Source organism: Nannospalax galili, unplaced genomic scaffold, assembly GCF_000622305.1.
Source record: "Nannospalax galili isolate Female #2095 unplaced genomic scaffold, S.galili_v1.0 scaffold996, whole genome shotgun sequence".
NCBI classification, from domain to species: domain Eukaryota; kingdom Metazoa; phylum Chordata; class Mammalia; order Rodentia; family Spalacidae; genus Nannospalax; species Nannospalax galili.
In genome coordinates, this window is record NW_008339436.1 from 2,763,999 (window position 1) to 2,779,504 (window position 15,506).

General features: G+C 44.6%; 2 protein-coding genes across 4 annotated transcripts in view; one reads left to right on the top strand and one right to left on the bottom strand.

The window, feature by feature from the left end:
- Nucleotides 1-15,506, bottom strand: part of Wdfy4 (WDFY family member 4) — a 274,936-nt gene that overhangs the window by 49,994 nt on the left and 209,436 nt on the right. For all 3 annotated transcript variants that reach the window (XM_029564047.1, XM_029564048.1, XM_029564046.1), the window contains exons 47-48: nt 14,154-14,239; nt 12,128-12,190 (exon numbers count right to left, since the gene is read on the bottom strand). In XM_029564047.1, coding sequence (XP_029419907.1) covers nt 12,128-12,190; nt 14,154-14,239 — 149 coding nt within the window. The remainder of the gene's footprint in view (nt 1-12,127; nt 12,191-14,153; nt 14,240-15,506) is intronic.
- Nucleotides 1,756-2,523, top strand: Lrrc18 (leucine rich repeat containing 18). The gene has a single exon (XM_008834119.1). The coding sequence runs from the start codon at nt 1,756-1,758 to the stop codon at nt 2,521-2,523; it is 768 nt and encodes a 255-aa protein (XP_008832341.1).

The following is a 15,506-nucleotide window of genomic DNA, read 5'->3' on the forward strand; positions in this document are numbered from 1 at the left end:
ATATTCAGCAATGCAGCAAGGTTTGTGTGCTAACCTCGATTCCTGAAATCATGCTGATCTCACCAAGTATGTTCTAAAAATTCTGAGATTTTCTGTGTGCAGAGTCAGGTCATCTGTGCATAGGAAGAGTTTTATTTCATACTTTTCTAATTCTATGCCTTTTATTTTTCTTGCTCTATCACACTGGCTAGAACTTCCAGCATAATACTAAAGATCCAATGGAAGTCCTTGCCTTGTTTTCAAACCTAGGGTTAGGAAGCATTCAGTCCTTTACCAAGAGTGTTAGGCACAGATTCTGTGATGTCCTATTATCAAGTTAAGGGAGGAGCTTATTTGTATACATCATGACTGAATGCTAAATTTATTAAATGTTTTCTCTACATTTATTGATATCAGCAGCTAGTTTTTAAGTCTGTTAACACAGACCTTTGCATTGATTAATGTTCAATACTCACTCAGTCTTCCATTTTCACTTGGTTGTCATTTATTATCCATTTTATATATTACTGGGTTCAATGCACTAGCATCATGGGCAGGATTTTTGTGTCTGTGATATTGACAGATACTGGTCTGAGCTTTACTTACCTTGTCTTTCTATAGTTTTAGTATAATGGTAATTCTGGCCTCAGAAAATAAATTAGGGGTTATTTCTTCTATTTTATGGAAGAGATCAGGTAAAAGTGGTGTTAAATCTTTACAACATACTGAATGTTTGTTACCCATCCTTAAATTTATATCTTGAAATCTTAACCCCTATGTGATGGTGTTAGGAGGTGGACAGTTGGAAGAAAATTATGTCGTGAGATAGAAAGCATCCTACAGAAGCTTTGCCAGGCCACTTGGATGCCTCAGTGCCCTGGGGGAGGAGTGGCGATTTCCGATAGTGTACAGACAAGCCCTGATTCCCCAACTCAGTACTGTTTCTGTCACCCTGTAGTGATGGTAACCATGGCCTGCTAGCTCTTCTGGGCCCAAAATATGAAAAGGGATATAAGACGTTCTTGTTTTGTGTTTTTGAGACAGGGTTTCCTTGTAGCCCCAGCTGGCCTGGGACTCACTATGTAGATCAGGCTGGCCTCCATCTCACAGAAATCTGCCTGCCTCTACCTCGTAAGTGCTAGGATTAAAGGTATGCAGTGTGCCACTGCGCCTGGCTGATGTGGCGTTCTTAACGCTCACTTTATTCTTTCCTATTCAGACTTATTTTGCCTTTGACAGCAACAGCCCCTCCTTAGGACAGTCCTTTAACAGTGCTAAGCAGACTCTAGATTTATGTGGGAGTCTGAGAAAGAGCACATATCCAAGAAACACACACACACACATACACACACACAAACACACACACACACAGACACAGACACACACACACACACACACACACACACACACACACCTGGGACCAGAGGGTTATGTCAAAGCTTAGGATAATAGCCAGGGAGAGAAGCACTGCACATCCTTCAACCCAACCCTGTACTTCTAACATCTGAGGAACTGAAATCTGAAGAGGGTACCATTTGTTGAAGGCCTGTGAGGTGGGTTGCTTCCGCGATGCCCTGGCTCCTCTCTGATAGCCTGTTTCCTTCTCTTTATCATCGTGATATGGGAAGCCCAGGACTCTGTCCTTCCTAACTAGATTTGTTTTTTCCCTATCTTTATCACCACCTACCTCTAGCAGCTTCATGTGGCTTCTTCCTCAAACCTATCACCATCCCATCAGAAAAACATTCTTCAAACACCCTTCCCTACTAAGAGAACATGGCAAAGGGTGGGAAAGGACCCAAGGGCAAGAAGATCACCCTCAGTATGGCCAAGAATTGCATCAAAATCACATTTGATGGGAAAAAACGCCTTGACCTGAGTAAGATGGGACTCACCACATTTCCCAAGTGTATTCTGCGTCTCAATGACGTAGATGAGCTCGATCTTAGCCGGAATCTAATCAGGAAACTCCCTGACTCCATCTCCAAGTTCCAGAACCTTCGATGGCTTGACCTGCATAGCAATTACATCGACAAGATCCCCAAGTCCATTGGCCAGATGACCTCCCTGCTCTACCTCAACGTCAGCAACAACAGACTGACCACCAATGGGCTGCCTGTGGAGCTGAACCAGCTCAAGAATATCCGTACAGTGAACCTGGGTCTGAACCACCTGGACAGTGTGCCCACCACGCTGGGAGCACTGAAGGAGCTGCACGAGATAGGACTGCACGACAACCTGCTGAACAGCATCCCTGGCAGCATCTCCAAACTCCCCAAACTGAAGAAACTCAACATAAAGAGGAACCCCTTTCCAAAGTCAGATGAATCCAACATGCTCGTAGATTCCATTAAGAGGCTGGAAAACCTCTACCTGGTGGAGGAGAAGGACCTGTGTGGGCATTGTCTGCAAAAATGCCAACAGGCCAGGGACAAGCTGAACAAAATCAAGAGCATGGCCTCTCTAACACCCAGAAAAGCCATCTTTTCCAATTTGGTCTCACCCAACTCCACAGCCAAGGACACCCAGGAAGACTGGAGGTGACCTGGGACCCTGACCCCCAAGACAGGAGGAGGAAAGGTGGGAGGAGGAAGCAGTGGGCTGCATGCATCCAGAGGAGAGGGCTCTTTTGTTACCACAGGAGCCTTTCTATCCAAACCCATAAAACACCATTCCCTACCTCCTTGGCCTGTGGTTTGGTTGACTGAAAGCTTTTGCTTTCTTGCCACTCCACGTACTTTTTCTTCCCTACGTGCATGCACCCACACATACAGACGCAGGGAGTCGGGAAAAGGCTCTCTATCTTCTATCATCTATCTATCTTCTATCATCTATCTATCATCCATCCATCCATCTATCCATCCATCCATCCATTTCACTTCTGCCCTGAAACTCTCTTGGTGCCACCATGGCCTAGGGGCTGATACTGGTAGCATACCCTACTGTTGCTGGCATTTTGGGGACACACTGCCAGCTTCCAAATGTGGAGCTCATTCCATGGGAAATGTTTGGATCCCAAGGTCAACAGTCTCAGAGCATGGGTTGGTAGGAGAGAGGATGGCTCAAGAACAGACAGGTAGTATTATTAAGTGCTGGCAGAAAGCTCCTGGAAGATGCACCACTTTTGCCTCCCATCTGCATTTGTACAGTAGGCACTAGGAACTTTCTAGACTCAACCTGAAGGCCCTCGCTTGGCTGTGAATGTACCCAGTGCTTTTTGAGACCCTTAAGGAGCTGGGGAGAAAATGCGGTCACCGTACTAGGTACAAGGGACTGTGTGCAATGGAAAAAGCTTGGCTGTTATTGTACAAGCCTGAAGAGAGACCATCTGAATGGAGATGGGGTGGAACATTAAGACTGAGGCATTTAGGGGTCAGGGCCTTTATCACCACGATTTCAACATCCACAAGACACTTATTCTTAGAGAGTTACTGTTGGGCATTTGAGTGTGCAAGGCTGGCCTAGCATTGAGAAAATCAAAGACTCTAGAACTGGACAGATGTAGGCTCAGGACAGCTCTGCCTCTCTTGTCACCTCCTTGGGGCTATTTACTTGGCTTTGGTTCCCTGGTCTGGGAAGAGGGAATGACTGCATTCCTGACTCCAAGAGCTGATGGGCTTCTGAAACAGGCAGTAGGAGGCACACAGAGGACTTCAGTTCCCTCTGAGAACTAGAGCCCAGTGTTCAGAAGAAACGCTGCCACAGGCAGTGTCAGGAGTCACACCGACTCGTCAGGCTTAAGGCAATGGTAAAGACAATGTTTGTGTCACGGTAAGCCTTCCCTGGCCTGCTGTGTCTGTTCACTCACAGCTTCACACAGCCTGGGGGAAAAGAACAGAGGAAGACATCTCTGGAAGGCTTTTCCCCTGGCTTCACTGAGCGGGAGGCAGGCTCTGTGTGGTGGTCAGTGCACAGCACGGGAGGCCTCAGTGCAGGGGAATTTGACCACAGCAGACAGTACCTTCATCTCCTCACCCCTCAAGGCTCCTTTTCCTTAGCTTGCAACATCCTTCATGCTTCTAAAGCCTCATAAGTTCTAGATTCAAATTTAGTATTTTAGGTTTTCTCCTCCTTTGTTAAGTGTTTTCTATCACAAAAGTAACCAAACAACAGTCTAGTTTTAGAGTTTCTTAAAGACTTCAGCATTTTGTAATGCAGGCCAACTATAACACGGACAAGTTCCCTTACTATTTATTTTTCTGTGTGTTTGTACGTGGCTAAAATTATAGTTCTCATGTCATTTCTAGCCTGTTTTGAAACCCATGTTGTCACATGGTCTTCATGGCCAACATTTTAAACATCTGCAAGACAGCTGTAATCATAATATGCATAACTATATGTTCCTGTGGGTATTAAATTGTTTCCAATTTTGCACTAATGCAAATAGTTTTGTGATGAGAAGTTGGATGACTACCACATTTTAACATGTTTTGAATTATTTTTTGGCAGTCCCACACCACTGGAAATGGTGTATTAAATAAAGGGTATTGTTTTAAATAGTGTTGAGACGTTACAAAGTAGGTTATACACACTCATGCCCACCTGTCATACATATCACAGAACCTGCTCACCGCATCCTCCCCAGCATCGATACTGCCCTCTACATCTTTCTCTTTAATGTTCCAGATGACTTACTCGAAACTAGTCTGAAGAAGAGGCCGAAATCATGTCTGTACTGGGGTCCCAGGCAGGAGGATCCTCGCAGGAAACACATCAGGAGTGGGAATGGCCACTCAAAGGGCCCTCGTCTTAGGGGAAAGAGTCTCCCAGCCCTGCTAACTGGGACCTACAACTAAGTTTGCATATTTCCTTGCTTTTGTCTCCTCCCTTTCTTGCTTTTCTTCCTTTCTTTCTTTTGAGATGGTCTTCCTGTAGCCCCAGCTGGCCTGGAACTCATTACATAGCCCTGGCTGGCCTCAAACTCCCAGAGATCCACCTGCCTCTGTCTCCTGAGCGCTGGGATTAAAAGCATGCACCACCAAGCTGGCTGTTTTCTCTTTTCTACAAATCCTAACATTGCTATGTGAAAATGAGATGCAGAATTTTTCTTTTCCCATTTTTGACCAAAACTGCAAATTCATTTTGCTGTTTATGTGTGTTTGTGTGTGTATTCTGTTTTCTGTATATCTGCTTGCATATATACATAAATATATGTATATGTAATATAACTTTCTCTTACTGCCTTAGGGCAAGCATGCTTTCAGACTAACAGTTAAGCCTTTAGGCTGTTCTCTCTGGCAACAGGATCTGGCAGACCACACAGGAATAGCATGTGGTGGTACAGGACTCTCATTTGTGTCTCAGTAGTACAGAATCCACACAGGGCCAGGATCTAGACATAACAGCAGCCAATCTGTGAAGACTACCCATTTCAGTTGCCCCCCTCAAAGGAATACTTTTTTCTAGAGAATTGGTATTCCTTTCTAGGCATTCAAAAAGTCAGCAAAAGCCAGACATAAGGCAGGTGGATCTCTTTGAGATTGAGGCCAGCCTAGTCTACATAGTGAGTCCCGGGCCAGCTGGGGTTATAGGGAGACCCTGTCTGAAAAAGGAAAGCAACAACAACAACAACAACAACAACAAACACACCACCAACAAAAAAAGTCAGCAAAGAGAAGTTAAGAAAAACATTACTGCTCCAGCCCCTGCCTGTGCCAGGAAGGATCTGGATCTGGACCGAGGATTCCTCCCATGGCTCTCTCTGTCCTACCCCCCTGCCCCATTCCACCACACTCCTCAATGGGCCTCAAAAATCATTCCCTGAATTCGCTGCCTTCTGATTGGCTAGCATACAAAATGATGACATTTCCTTTCCATTCTCGCAGGAGGTGCTTTCTTATGCTCCCCCTCCCTTCTTTTTAGTGTCTTAGGAAGGGGTTTAAGCACACTGGGCTTTCCCAGAATTGAGAACCTTGCAGGCAGAGGGCTCCGACTTGTCCTGCATACACTCTAGTTAGACCCATTTTTAGCTAAGAAATGCTGGTCGCTGGACAGAGCCACAGCTCGGGGGACAGAGCAGATGGTAGCCATCTTCTGCATTTATCTAATAATGATGCTCCTTCCTGTCATTTTTATTGCCTGGATGTTTCATTAAACCTAGAAATACTTGATACTTGGCCATAGGGTTTCTCTTTCCTCAAATAGAACAAAAACTATCCACGGTGACCTCATTCTGTCTCTGAGAGTTAGATATGGCCTGGGTGACTCTGGAGTGACCTCATTGTGACCCTGATGTGACGTGTGTTTGGCCTGGTGTCCTGGAGCAGTTGCCTCAGCCTATTGTGTCTCCATTCCTCAGGTTCCGCTCACCATCCTCCTAGAGTAGCTTATGGCAAAAACATGAAGACCAATCAGCTAACAGGAATAAACGACTCTGAAGAGGAAAAGCCCTAAGTTAGAAGACAGAATGGTACAGGGAACATTCTGGAAGACAGGCTCTCCGGTGCTACCCAGACCACTGAAGTGCTTTATAAATTTTACCTTGTTTCCCTTTGCTCTAGGCTACTTGTGCATAAAAATGCCCTGGAAAGAGATTTCATGTGATTTTCTGAAACATTAAGAAAAGTATAGATATATATTAATAGACAATTAAAGACTTAAAAGTTGACCTAAGACTGAGCAGTCTTACAGTCTCTACATTTTTCTCAAAGTAGAACAGTCCTAGCACCAGTAACCTAGCACCAGTGACAAGTTGCATGTGTGTGGGATACCTCAAGCAGCTAAAATGTGTACAAAATACACAGAGAGAAATACACTCCAATATATTATAGATAGTCAAAGTAGGAATTTAACCATTCCCTTAGCTGTTCAGAGAAAGGCAGAAAAAAAATAGAAATGAGCAACAGGGACAACCCAGACACTTAAAAAAGAAAAGGGTAGATTCAAGTTCCATTATTTTGACAATTACATTAAATGTAAATGGTCAATTTTATTTGTAGTGGGTTCAAACTGGGAACAACCAAATAATCTTTCAAAGCATAAGTCATTGAGCAAACTCTGGTATATGCACATCATGGATTACTACTCAGCAATAAAAAATATACTATTTGTACATGCAACAACTTGGAAATATCTCCGTAGTATTATTATACCCCATCCCAGCTTTTAAAGGGGAAATCTCCAAATATTGTGCACTCTGTGGTTATATTTATGGAACATTCCAAGTGATGAAGCAACAGAGATAAAAGGCAGATCAGTGGTTTCCAGGACTTTAGAATGATTAGGAGTTGCAGAGGTGGCCCTCATCCTGAAGTGGTGGTGTAAGAGCTATCTTTGTAGCAATGGAATCACAATACATGGGGATTATGGTGGTGATGGAATGATTATGCATGGTGATTAGAGTAGTGCATCCATGAATCTGCACACATGACAAAAATCACAGAGACCCATGAATATACGTGTTTAAAAATTATATGGTTTAAAAATTATATGATCCAATGGTTGAACAACCTGCTCCTATGAAGGGTATGTACTAAGTGAAGTGTGTGTAGAAACCCTACTCTTTGTAGTTAATTGTGAATCTATAGTTATTTTTAAAACAAAACTTCAAAAAAGTCTCATAGCCTAGATTCGATAAACCCATCTTTGTACATCTCCCCAATGTAAATTTGAGTCACTATGACAGAGTTACAGTGAGATTCTAGCATATCCAGTCAGCCCAGAACTGAAATTCCTCAACCCTGCCACAGAGTTAAGGCATTCCAAGTAAAAGAACACCTTCCCTTCAGCTTACTGGACTCATCTAAAAGTACCCATTGTTGGTCTTATCCTTCCAGAGACTAAAAAAATTGCCAAAAGAAAAAGAAAATGCATGGCTTCAGTGTCTATGTCCCAGACTTTCTGGAGGCGAATGAGCAAGGTAGTAGCTGGGGTGAATGGAACCTTGAAGCAGAAGGCTGTTCCCACATTCCTGGGCCTTCACATCTGTCCCCCAACTGCATGGTACTGCAGGAATGTATAAGATCCTCCTAAATGCTGAAGCAGTGGTTGTCACAACCATTTTGAGTTTGTGGCCAGGTTTGGTCCACCTCGGGTTCCAACTATTGTTCTCTAGACCCAGAGGGATGGATTGATGTTAAGCTCCAGGCTGCTAGGACTGTGCCCTTAGGAATGGAACTGATCATAGAATATAATTATATTCTAAGAATTTCATTGCTTTTTTTATGGTTGACATTCTAAATTCATTGTCTTGTATTCATTTTCAAAGACAATTTATAAAAGAAATAATAGACTTAAATCTCTCAATGGCAGAATGATGTGTTAGAAAATGAATTTCACTGTCAGTGCTTGAGCACCACAGAGATTCCCAGCAGACCACAGAAGATTTCCACACAGTCCTCCATACTTATGTCACACTGAACTGTGTCAGACATGACACAGAATGACCCAAATAGACCTTGTCACACAGGAAAAAAAATCATCACAGTGGACCTAAAACCCAGCTTCTCTATACATGTAGGGTGGTGCACAGAGTCATTATCAACCTATGGATGAGTGAGGGAGAGTTTCCAAACATTTGATCCATCACGGAGAATTGTTATTTTATCACCTGACATGCCCCCACACTTGGGCACAGCCAGCTTCTCTTCTACATCCTTCCTTCTGTCTCTTCTCTGTCTGCCTCCTCTAACTGGGTTAGAAACTGGGCCAAAGCCCTTCCTAAGAGTCTGAGGACAAGTGCCTAGGGATGGGTAGACAGCTAGAGGATACTCAAGTGGTTCGTATAAGGTATTTCTCAGAGCTTGAGCTTTAAGGACATCCAGGGTTCAGCAAAGTCACCTATATCACAATCGGTGTCACTCGTTCTGGAATGCAGTTCATGAGTCCTGCAGCTCCCAGGAGTCCCCTCCACATGGAGTGTGGATGCCATCTGCCATTATGACCCCCTGGCACTGTCCCTCGTGATAGCAGAACTTCAGTTCTCTTAGGGAACCACACTCACCACAGTTTGGCTTATGTTGTTGGACGCAACTGACCTCACCCCCGGACCTTGGTGGGCATGTTACCCCCATCTGGCCAATGAAATCACTTGATAAGTTCTCAGATGATCATATAGCCTAACAAGAAAATGAAAATCAAATGGTGGAAATTTTGTCAAACAAACCTGGATACAGGCTGTGTGGTGTGAGGTGAATTTCCCAGGTGCGACTATCAGTTGGTAGTTCCTGGGGGCATCAATGCCAGTGTTCTCAGAAAGACTGCCAGGAAAGAGCAGGGCCAAGAGAAGTCCTTGCTTGGGGAGCAATCATAGCTTCCTACAGACTTACATGAGCCTGAGGAGTCAGTCATGCCTGGAGCTAGGGACATTTTTGTTCTTCAGGCATGACAAGTGAAGAGACCTCTTTTTCAGCTTTCACTGAGGCAGCCTGAGAACTCCAGGTGTGGACAACAAGGTGACAAATGCAACATATCCCAGGGGTGATATTCAGCCACCACCAGGCACATTCTGGTTTCCATTGAACTATTGAACTAAGTCCATTACTAAGTTGGTAAACAGCCACCCCATCCCATTGTGCCACAGCAGTGCAGCCTCCTACACTGTGTCCTGACTCACCCTGGACTTCACTCTTAGCTAAGGGGCTGGCATCCTACTTCTGCAAGCCGCCTCTGCCATCCATCTACTGAAACCATCAGTGACTCCATATTGCCAAGTCCAATGGTCACATCAGTTCTTATTCAGCTTGGCCTATTGAGAATCTTTAATCACTCCTACTTTGAAGTGCTCTGCCTGGCTTCTAGAAGCTGCCTTGTACCTGTAACCTAGGCTGGCTCTCTGCCTCCTCTTCCTCCCCATCTCTTGCTGGCTCTTCTCCTTTGCAACCCAACTGTCCAAGACATAGCTCTCTCTTTTCCACACACATGCACTTTCCCGCTGATCTTGTCTACTCTCCTGGTCTGAAACACCACTCCAAATTTCATCTTATCAGGACCTCTTCCTTAAGTCCAAGTTCATATATCTGATGGTCTACATAATATCCCACGCCCCCCAGATCCCACCAGAGTGACAGATGTCTCTAAATTCACATACCCCAATCCCAGCATATCCTCATCACAACTTCTTCTGACATTTTGCTTTCCCAGCTACTCAGGACTAAAACCTTGGTTATTGCATCTTCTCTCTCACACGTACATACCTCACACTTGCCTTGCATCAAGCTGTATCTTCAAAGTATGTCCACTATCTGGTATTTCACATCACCCCATTCCTCATCTCTCTGACCCACCACCACCATCACTCTCCTGGGTCACTGCAGTGTCCTAAAACGTTCCTACTTTTTCCCTTGACCTACTGTGATCTATTTTTGGCACAGAAGTCAGGTGATTCTTTTCAAAGTTAAGTCAGGGTCCTCATTTATTCATATGAAAACTAACACCATCACCAAGAGTTGCCCCACCCTTGGACTGCACAAACGCCATCTCTATAAGCTTCCAGTAGCTCCTTGAACCTCACATACAGCAGCATTTTTCAGGCTAGCCAAGTTCCCCTAGGAGTTTCTCCTCTGCCCCTTCCCCTGCCTGAAATGCTCTCCTGGTCATCTGCATAACCATTTTCTGTTGATTAAGTTGTATTAGTTACTTTTCTGTTGCTGTGATAAAACACTGTGACCAAGGCAACTTATAGAAGGAAGAGATTATTTGGCTAACGGTTCAGAGAGTTAGTCTAGAGTCATGGCAGTGGAGGTAAGGTGGCAGATGTGGCCAGAGCAGAAAGCCTAGTGAGCACATCTTCACACAGGCACAGGAAGCAGAGTGTGACCAGCAATCTGACAAGGCTTAAGAACTCTCAAACCCACCCCCAGTGACATGCTTCCTCCAGCAAGGCCACACTTCCTGAAACCTTCCAAAACAGCATCATCAACTGGGGACAAAGTGTTGAAATACTTGGATGTTGTGGGAGACATTCTCCTTCAAATCACCATACAAGTCTTAATTTGAGAGCTCTTTTCTAAATAAAAGCTCCCCTTACCATCTCCACCCACTTTGTTTCTGACTTCTTACTCCAAATGTTCCCCAGTTCACTCATGTCAAAGGCTTTGTCTGTCCTCCTCCTGAGAATATAATAAACTCAGTGAGGACAAGGGAGTCTGGGGCTGTTTTGTTTACCACTTTGTTAAATATCAGACAGCATGTATCACTAAACAATTCACTATTCAATAAACATTTTGGTTTGGTGTGACCATTCATATTTATTACAAGTATTTTGAGTATCATTCTTGGGGCAGCCCTCCTACCCCAATCCCCACCCCAACACTTCTGGATAAAACCAGTACACCACCTTCTTCCTAGTCTCATTTTCACTGGAAACAGAAACATCTGCTCATCCTAGATTGGCCTTCCAAGGAGCTCGGCCCCTGCAGAAGGGACCCTGTGTAAGGGCAGTAAACATGACATTCCCTAATAAGATGACCCACATTATAAGTTTGAAAACTGCATCTGATTCACACACCACATGTTAATGCTGAATATCATTTATCCAAAATGCTTAGAACAAGCAATGTTTCAGAGTTCAGACATTTTTGCAGTTTTGAATATTTGCATATGCATAATGAGGTGTTTTGGGAATGGACCCAAGTCTCACCAAGAAATTCATATTGGTCTGTTGACGCCCAGTGTGAGTTCCATGTTGCCAAGTTCAATTGTCATTTCATATATACCCTGTATACAATGCATGAAGATAACTTTAGATAATGCTTCTAGTGCTCATGTTTTTGGACCGTCACCATGTGTCACGCAGGATCATATTTGTACCATCCTTTTAGTGATCAGTTTCCAGTTTTGGAATGTTTGGCTTTTCTGAATAAGGATGCTCAACCTGCACTGATTTGGAGCACTTAGCTTTGGAACATTCAGAATCTTTTTCTGCTAAAAAGACACACGTGACTGGCTTATATACCCTCTCCTGAGGGTCAACCTTTCTATGAGATGCCCGGCTACCACAAGTAGGAGATACTTGCCATTTGGGTGTGAATATGTCACAGAGCTGAGTAGAGGGACTCTAGGCCTGTTCATAGAGATTAAATTGAAAGAAGAGACTTCAGGAGTGGGATGAAGGATATGTGGAGATGGGAGAGAGACAGAGGAACAAATGGACAAATCCTTTCAGCAGCAGCAGCATGAATACAAAGCCAGCCCCCTGCCCCAACATTACCTTAGATTGAAGGGGTCTTCTGTGGCACCTTTCCCCTTCAAGCTGGGTTGGAAAGAGCAAAAGCTAAACCAAAAGAAAATAATTTTGTCAGCAGAGCCACAGTCCTCCCACCACCAGCAGAAACAGTTCCAGAATTGAACTTGTTCCTCTACGTCATCTGTATCCCTCATCCCATCCTGCACTGTGGACATGCCCACCAGGCCTCAGGCCTCTGAGGCACCCCTCTGGCAGCCTCTGGTATTACACATTCTAGGCCCACTGATAACAACAATGGCAAAAACTGAGTTACTAAAGCAAGGTGTTCAAAGTTCCTCCTCAGAGTCAGGGACCTGACATATCCATAACTACTTTTGTCTAATCCAGTGTATCATCATGAGACTAAAAGATCTTAATTTAAGTCTCCTTGCACACAGTCAGTGTGATTAGAGCTTACATTCTCAATCTGAGCTCTGAGCTAAAGTTTGTCTCCTCAATGACCTCATTTTAAGACTCAGTCCCCAGGGTGTGCCATGGGGAGGTAGTGGGACTTTAGGAGATGAGACAAAACGGAGACCTTCAGACTATTGGGGGCCTATTCTTAGAGGGAGTTATAAGGTTATAGGATCCCAGCCATCTCCTTTTGCTCCCATTTGCTTCCCTGCCATGAGGAAATGGTTTTGCCATGGTGGTACCATGATATGCTGCTTGACGACAGGCCCAAGGCAATGAGCCCAACTAATCAAGGACCAGGACCCCCAACATGCTATCCAGACAAACCTTTTCCTTATAAACTGATTGTCTCAAATATACCATCAGGGGGCTGGAGAGATGACTCAGAAGTTAAGAGCACTGACTGCTCTTGCAGAGGACCAGGAATCAATTTCCAGCACGGACATGGCAACTAACAACCATCCATAACTCCAGTTCCAGGGGAATCAAACACCCTCTTCTGACTCCGTGGGCATTGCATATCACGGGTTCACTTACACACATGTAGGCAATACAATCATACACATAAAATACAATATTAAAAAATATACCATCAGAGTAGCAGAAAGGAGATCACCTCACTGTATATGTTTAAAACCTTCAAGAAACTTTTTTTCATATCCTGAAGCCATAGGGAGAAATGAGTTATGAGCATTGCATGTCTATCTGCTTGGCCTTTGGACAATATAGATAGTATAGACTGTTGTAAGAGGCAGCCCAGGAAAAACAGGGCACCCTTGGGGATATAGCCCCTGTACACCTGCTTTCCTGTACTCCTGTCCTTCCCCTGGATGTCAAAACTGGCCTGGGGTCACTTACCTTCCAGGGTACCAGGAAGGCAACAGTGGAAGCTACCCAAGTGGGAGGGTCAGTGCTACCTCCAAACCTGCAGCCTAAGCTGGCACCCTGCTGCTCCTCCTCCGTCTCTGCCTGTGACAGGGACCCTGCCTCCTCTCTGACCTGTCTAGTTTCTCTGTGAACCTGTCCATTTATCTATAACTTCAATAACAACAGAAATAAATAGTGCAAGTCCTAAGAATTCAGACTCAGGTTCACATCTCTTAGATCGTGTCATATAGTTGGAGAAAAAAGAGCTGAATTAAAACAGCAGGCTTCTCTCTTTAAGAAAAAAAGATGTTCACTGTACAAGTGGGAAATCAGTTGTTTGGAATTCTTTCCAATGAAATACGAATTTGGAGTGACTAAAATTGGCAATTGGGATCAAAAACAAAAGATTAAGCCAAAAACATGACTTGGAAATAGAAAACACAGCCAATATATTCTGGAAGGCCCATGGAACAGCCGGTTTCTTTTGTGTCAGCATGATTTTTTCTCCCTTTAGTCACTACCATCCTGAACCACTTCAGTCCATGAAAACGGGGCTCCTCTGTATTTTGTTTGTACTTTGTCCCAGGATCAGGACGTTCTTCCTTGTGCCTCACCTAAATCCTGCTTGCTATGGGTTGGAAATGCTTCTCCTGAGAACAGAGCTGAGCAATTTTTCTCTGCTCTGGATTTAGGATCAGTTTCTTTGAAGCATGTATTTTCAGCCCCTTACCTTTTGAAGGCTTTACTCCGATCACTGTTGTAGAAGACGAGGAGCTTGGAATATCCATTTTGGAAAAAGATCTCCAGGGCAATATCCTATAGAGAGAAATCTGTTTATGCCTGATGCCTCCTGGAACAGAGATGCCCCTGGGCCATGTGGGTCTCTGTGGCAAACCCCCTGCTTAGTGCAGACCTCCTTCTAGATGTGAAAACCTTCATGATGGATGAATGGGGCTCTGTGGGATGGATGGAAAAGCAGGGGGTGTGGTCCTCTGCTTTGGATGACCCAGGAAGCAAAGGCCTTACTCTTAGGATGAGTAAAAAACAGACAAAAGGAACACATGCTCAGTTGTACACTTAAGACACTTCCAGCTCATGGGGCTTGGTTTCCTGAACTAGGGGTCACCTCAATCACAAACCCCCAGCAGCTATGGAGTGAGGCTGACTGTGCATCTGAGCACCACTGTACGCTCATCTGTAGACATAACAGAATGGTGACTCTTGTGCCCATGATGTTCAGCCATCCTGATGTCACCACATGGACAAAGGAAGGCTGTTAATAAGAGAATGTTGTTAACACTTGAATAAAATCCATATGATTTTCTTTCCTGTTTTATTTCCTTTCCTTTCTCCTCCTCTCTCCCCCTCTCTTCTAGTTCAAGCTATGTAAATAACAGACTTGGAATATAAGGGACACTGAAATTCCAGATGTGGGATGTGCCTCAGGGAGGACAGGCATCAGAGAAGGAAAATTCCCAGAACTGGAGGGAGGGCTAGGGAGATTGAGGTCTGTATACCTAGGGCCAATACTCGAAGCTGGGGTACTGCATTCAGCAGCAAGCATGCTCTGCCTTCTCCTGTGGCCAGTGAGTTCTCTGAGCCCCAGGGCCCTTATGTCATCCCAGCGTGAGAGATATTTATATAGGCAGCACCAAGCCCTACTCTATGGACACATGTGAGTGTGGGATATCTTTCTCTACCAAGAAAAGCACAAATAATGAGAAGACAGAGAATGGAGTCCCATCCCTGCAGGCTCTAGGACCCTCTACCCCAGGTCCTGTGAATGATAGGTTCTGACTTTCCTGGGAGAAACCATGCTGAACAATCAAAGCTCTCCATTCAACCACCCTGCCCCTTCGGTGATGGATGTGCCCTCCCACCTGACTTCCACCACCATCTAGAAGCAATGGCTATGTCCTGAAGAAGAAGACACTCACTCACTATACACAGAAACACAGGAAAAGGCAGAGTACCTACCATGTGCCTGACAAGTGCTCGGTGCTGTATGTACAATGGGGAAAAGACAAAGTGTGGACTCCTGTGACCAGAGGGTGAGGAGGCCTGAAGAAGTGACCAGGGAGCC

Coding starts and splice junctions, on each gene's coding strand:
- Lrrc18 (XM_008834119.1), top strand. CDS start 1,756: ATGGCAAAGGGTGGGAAAGGACCCAAGGGCAAGAAGATCACCCTCAGT.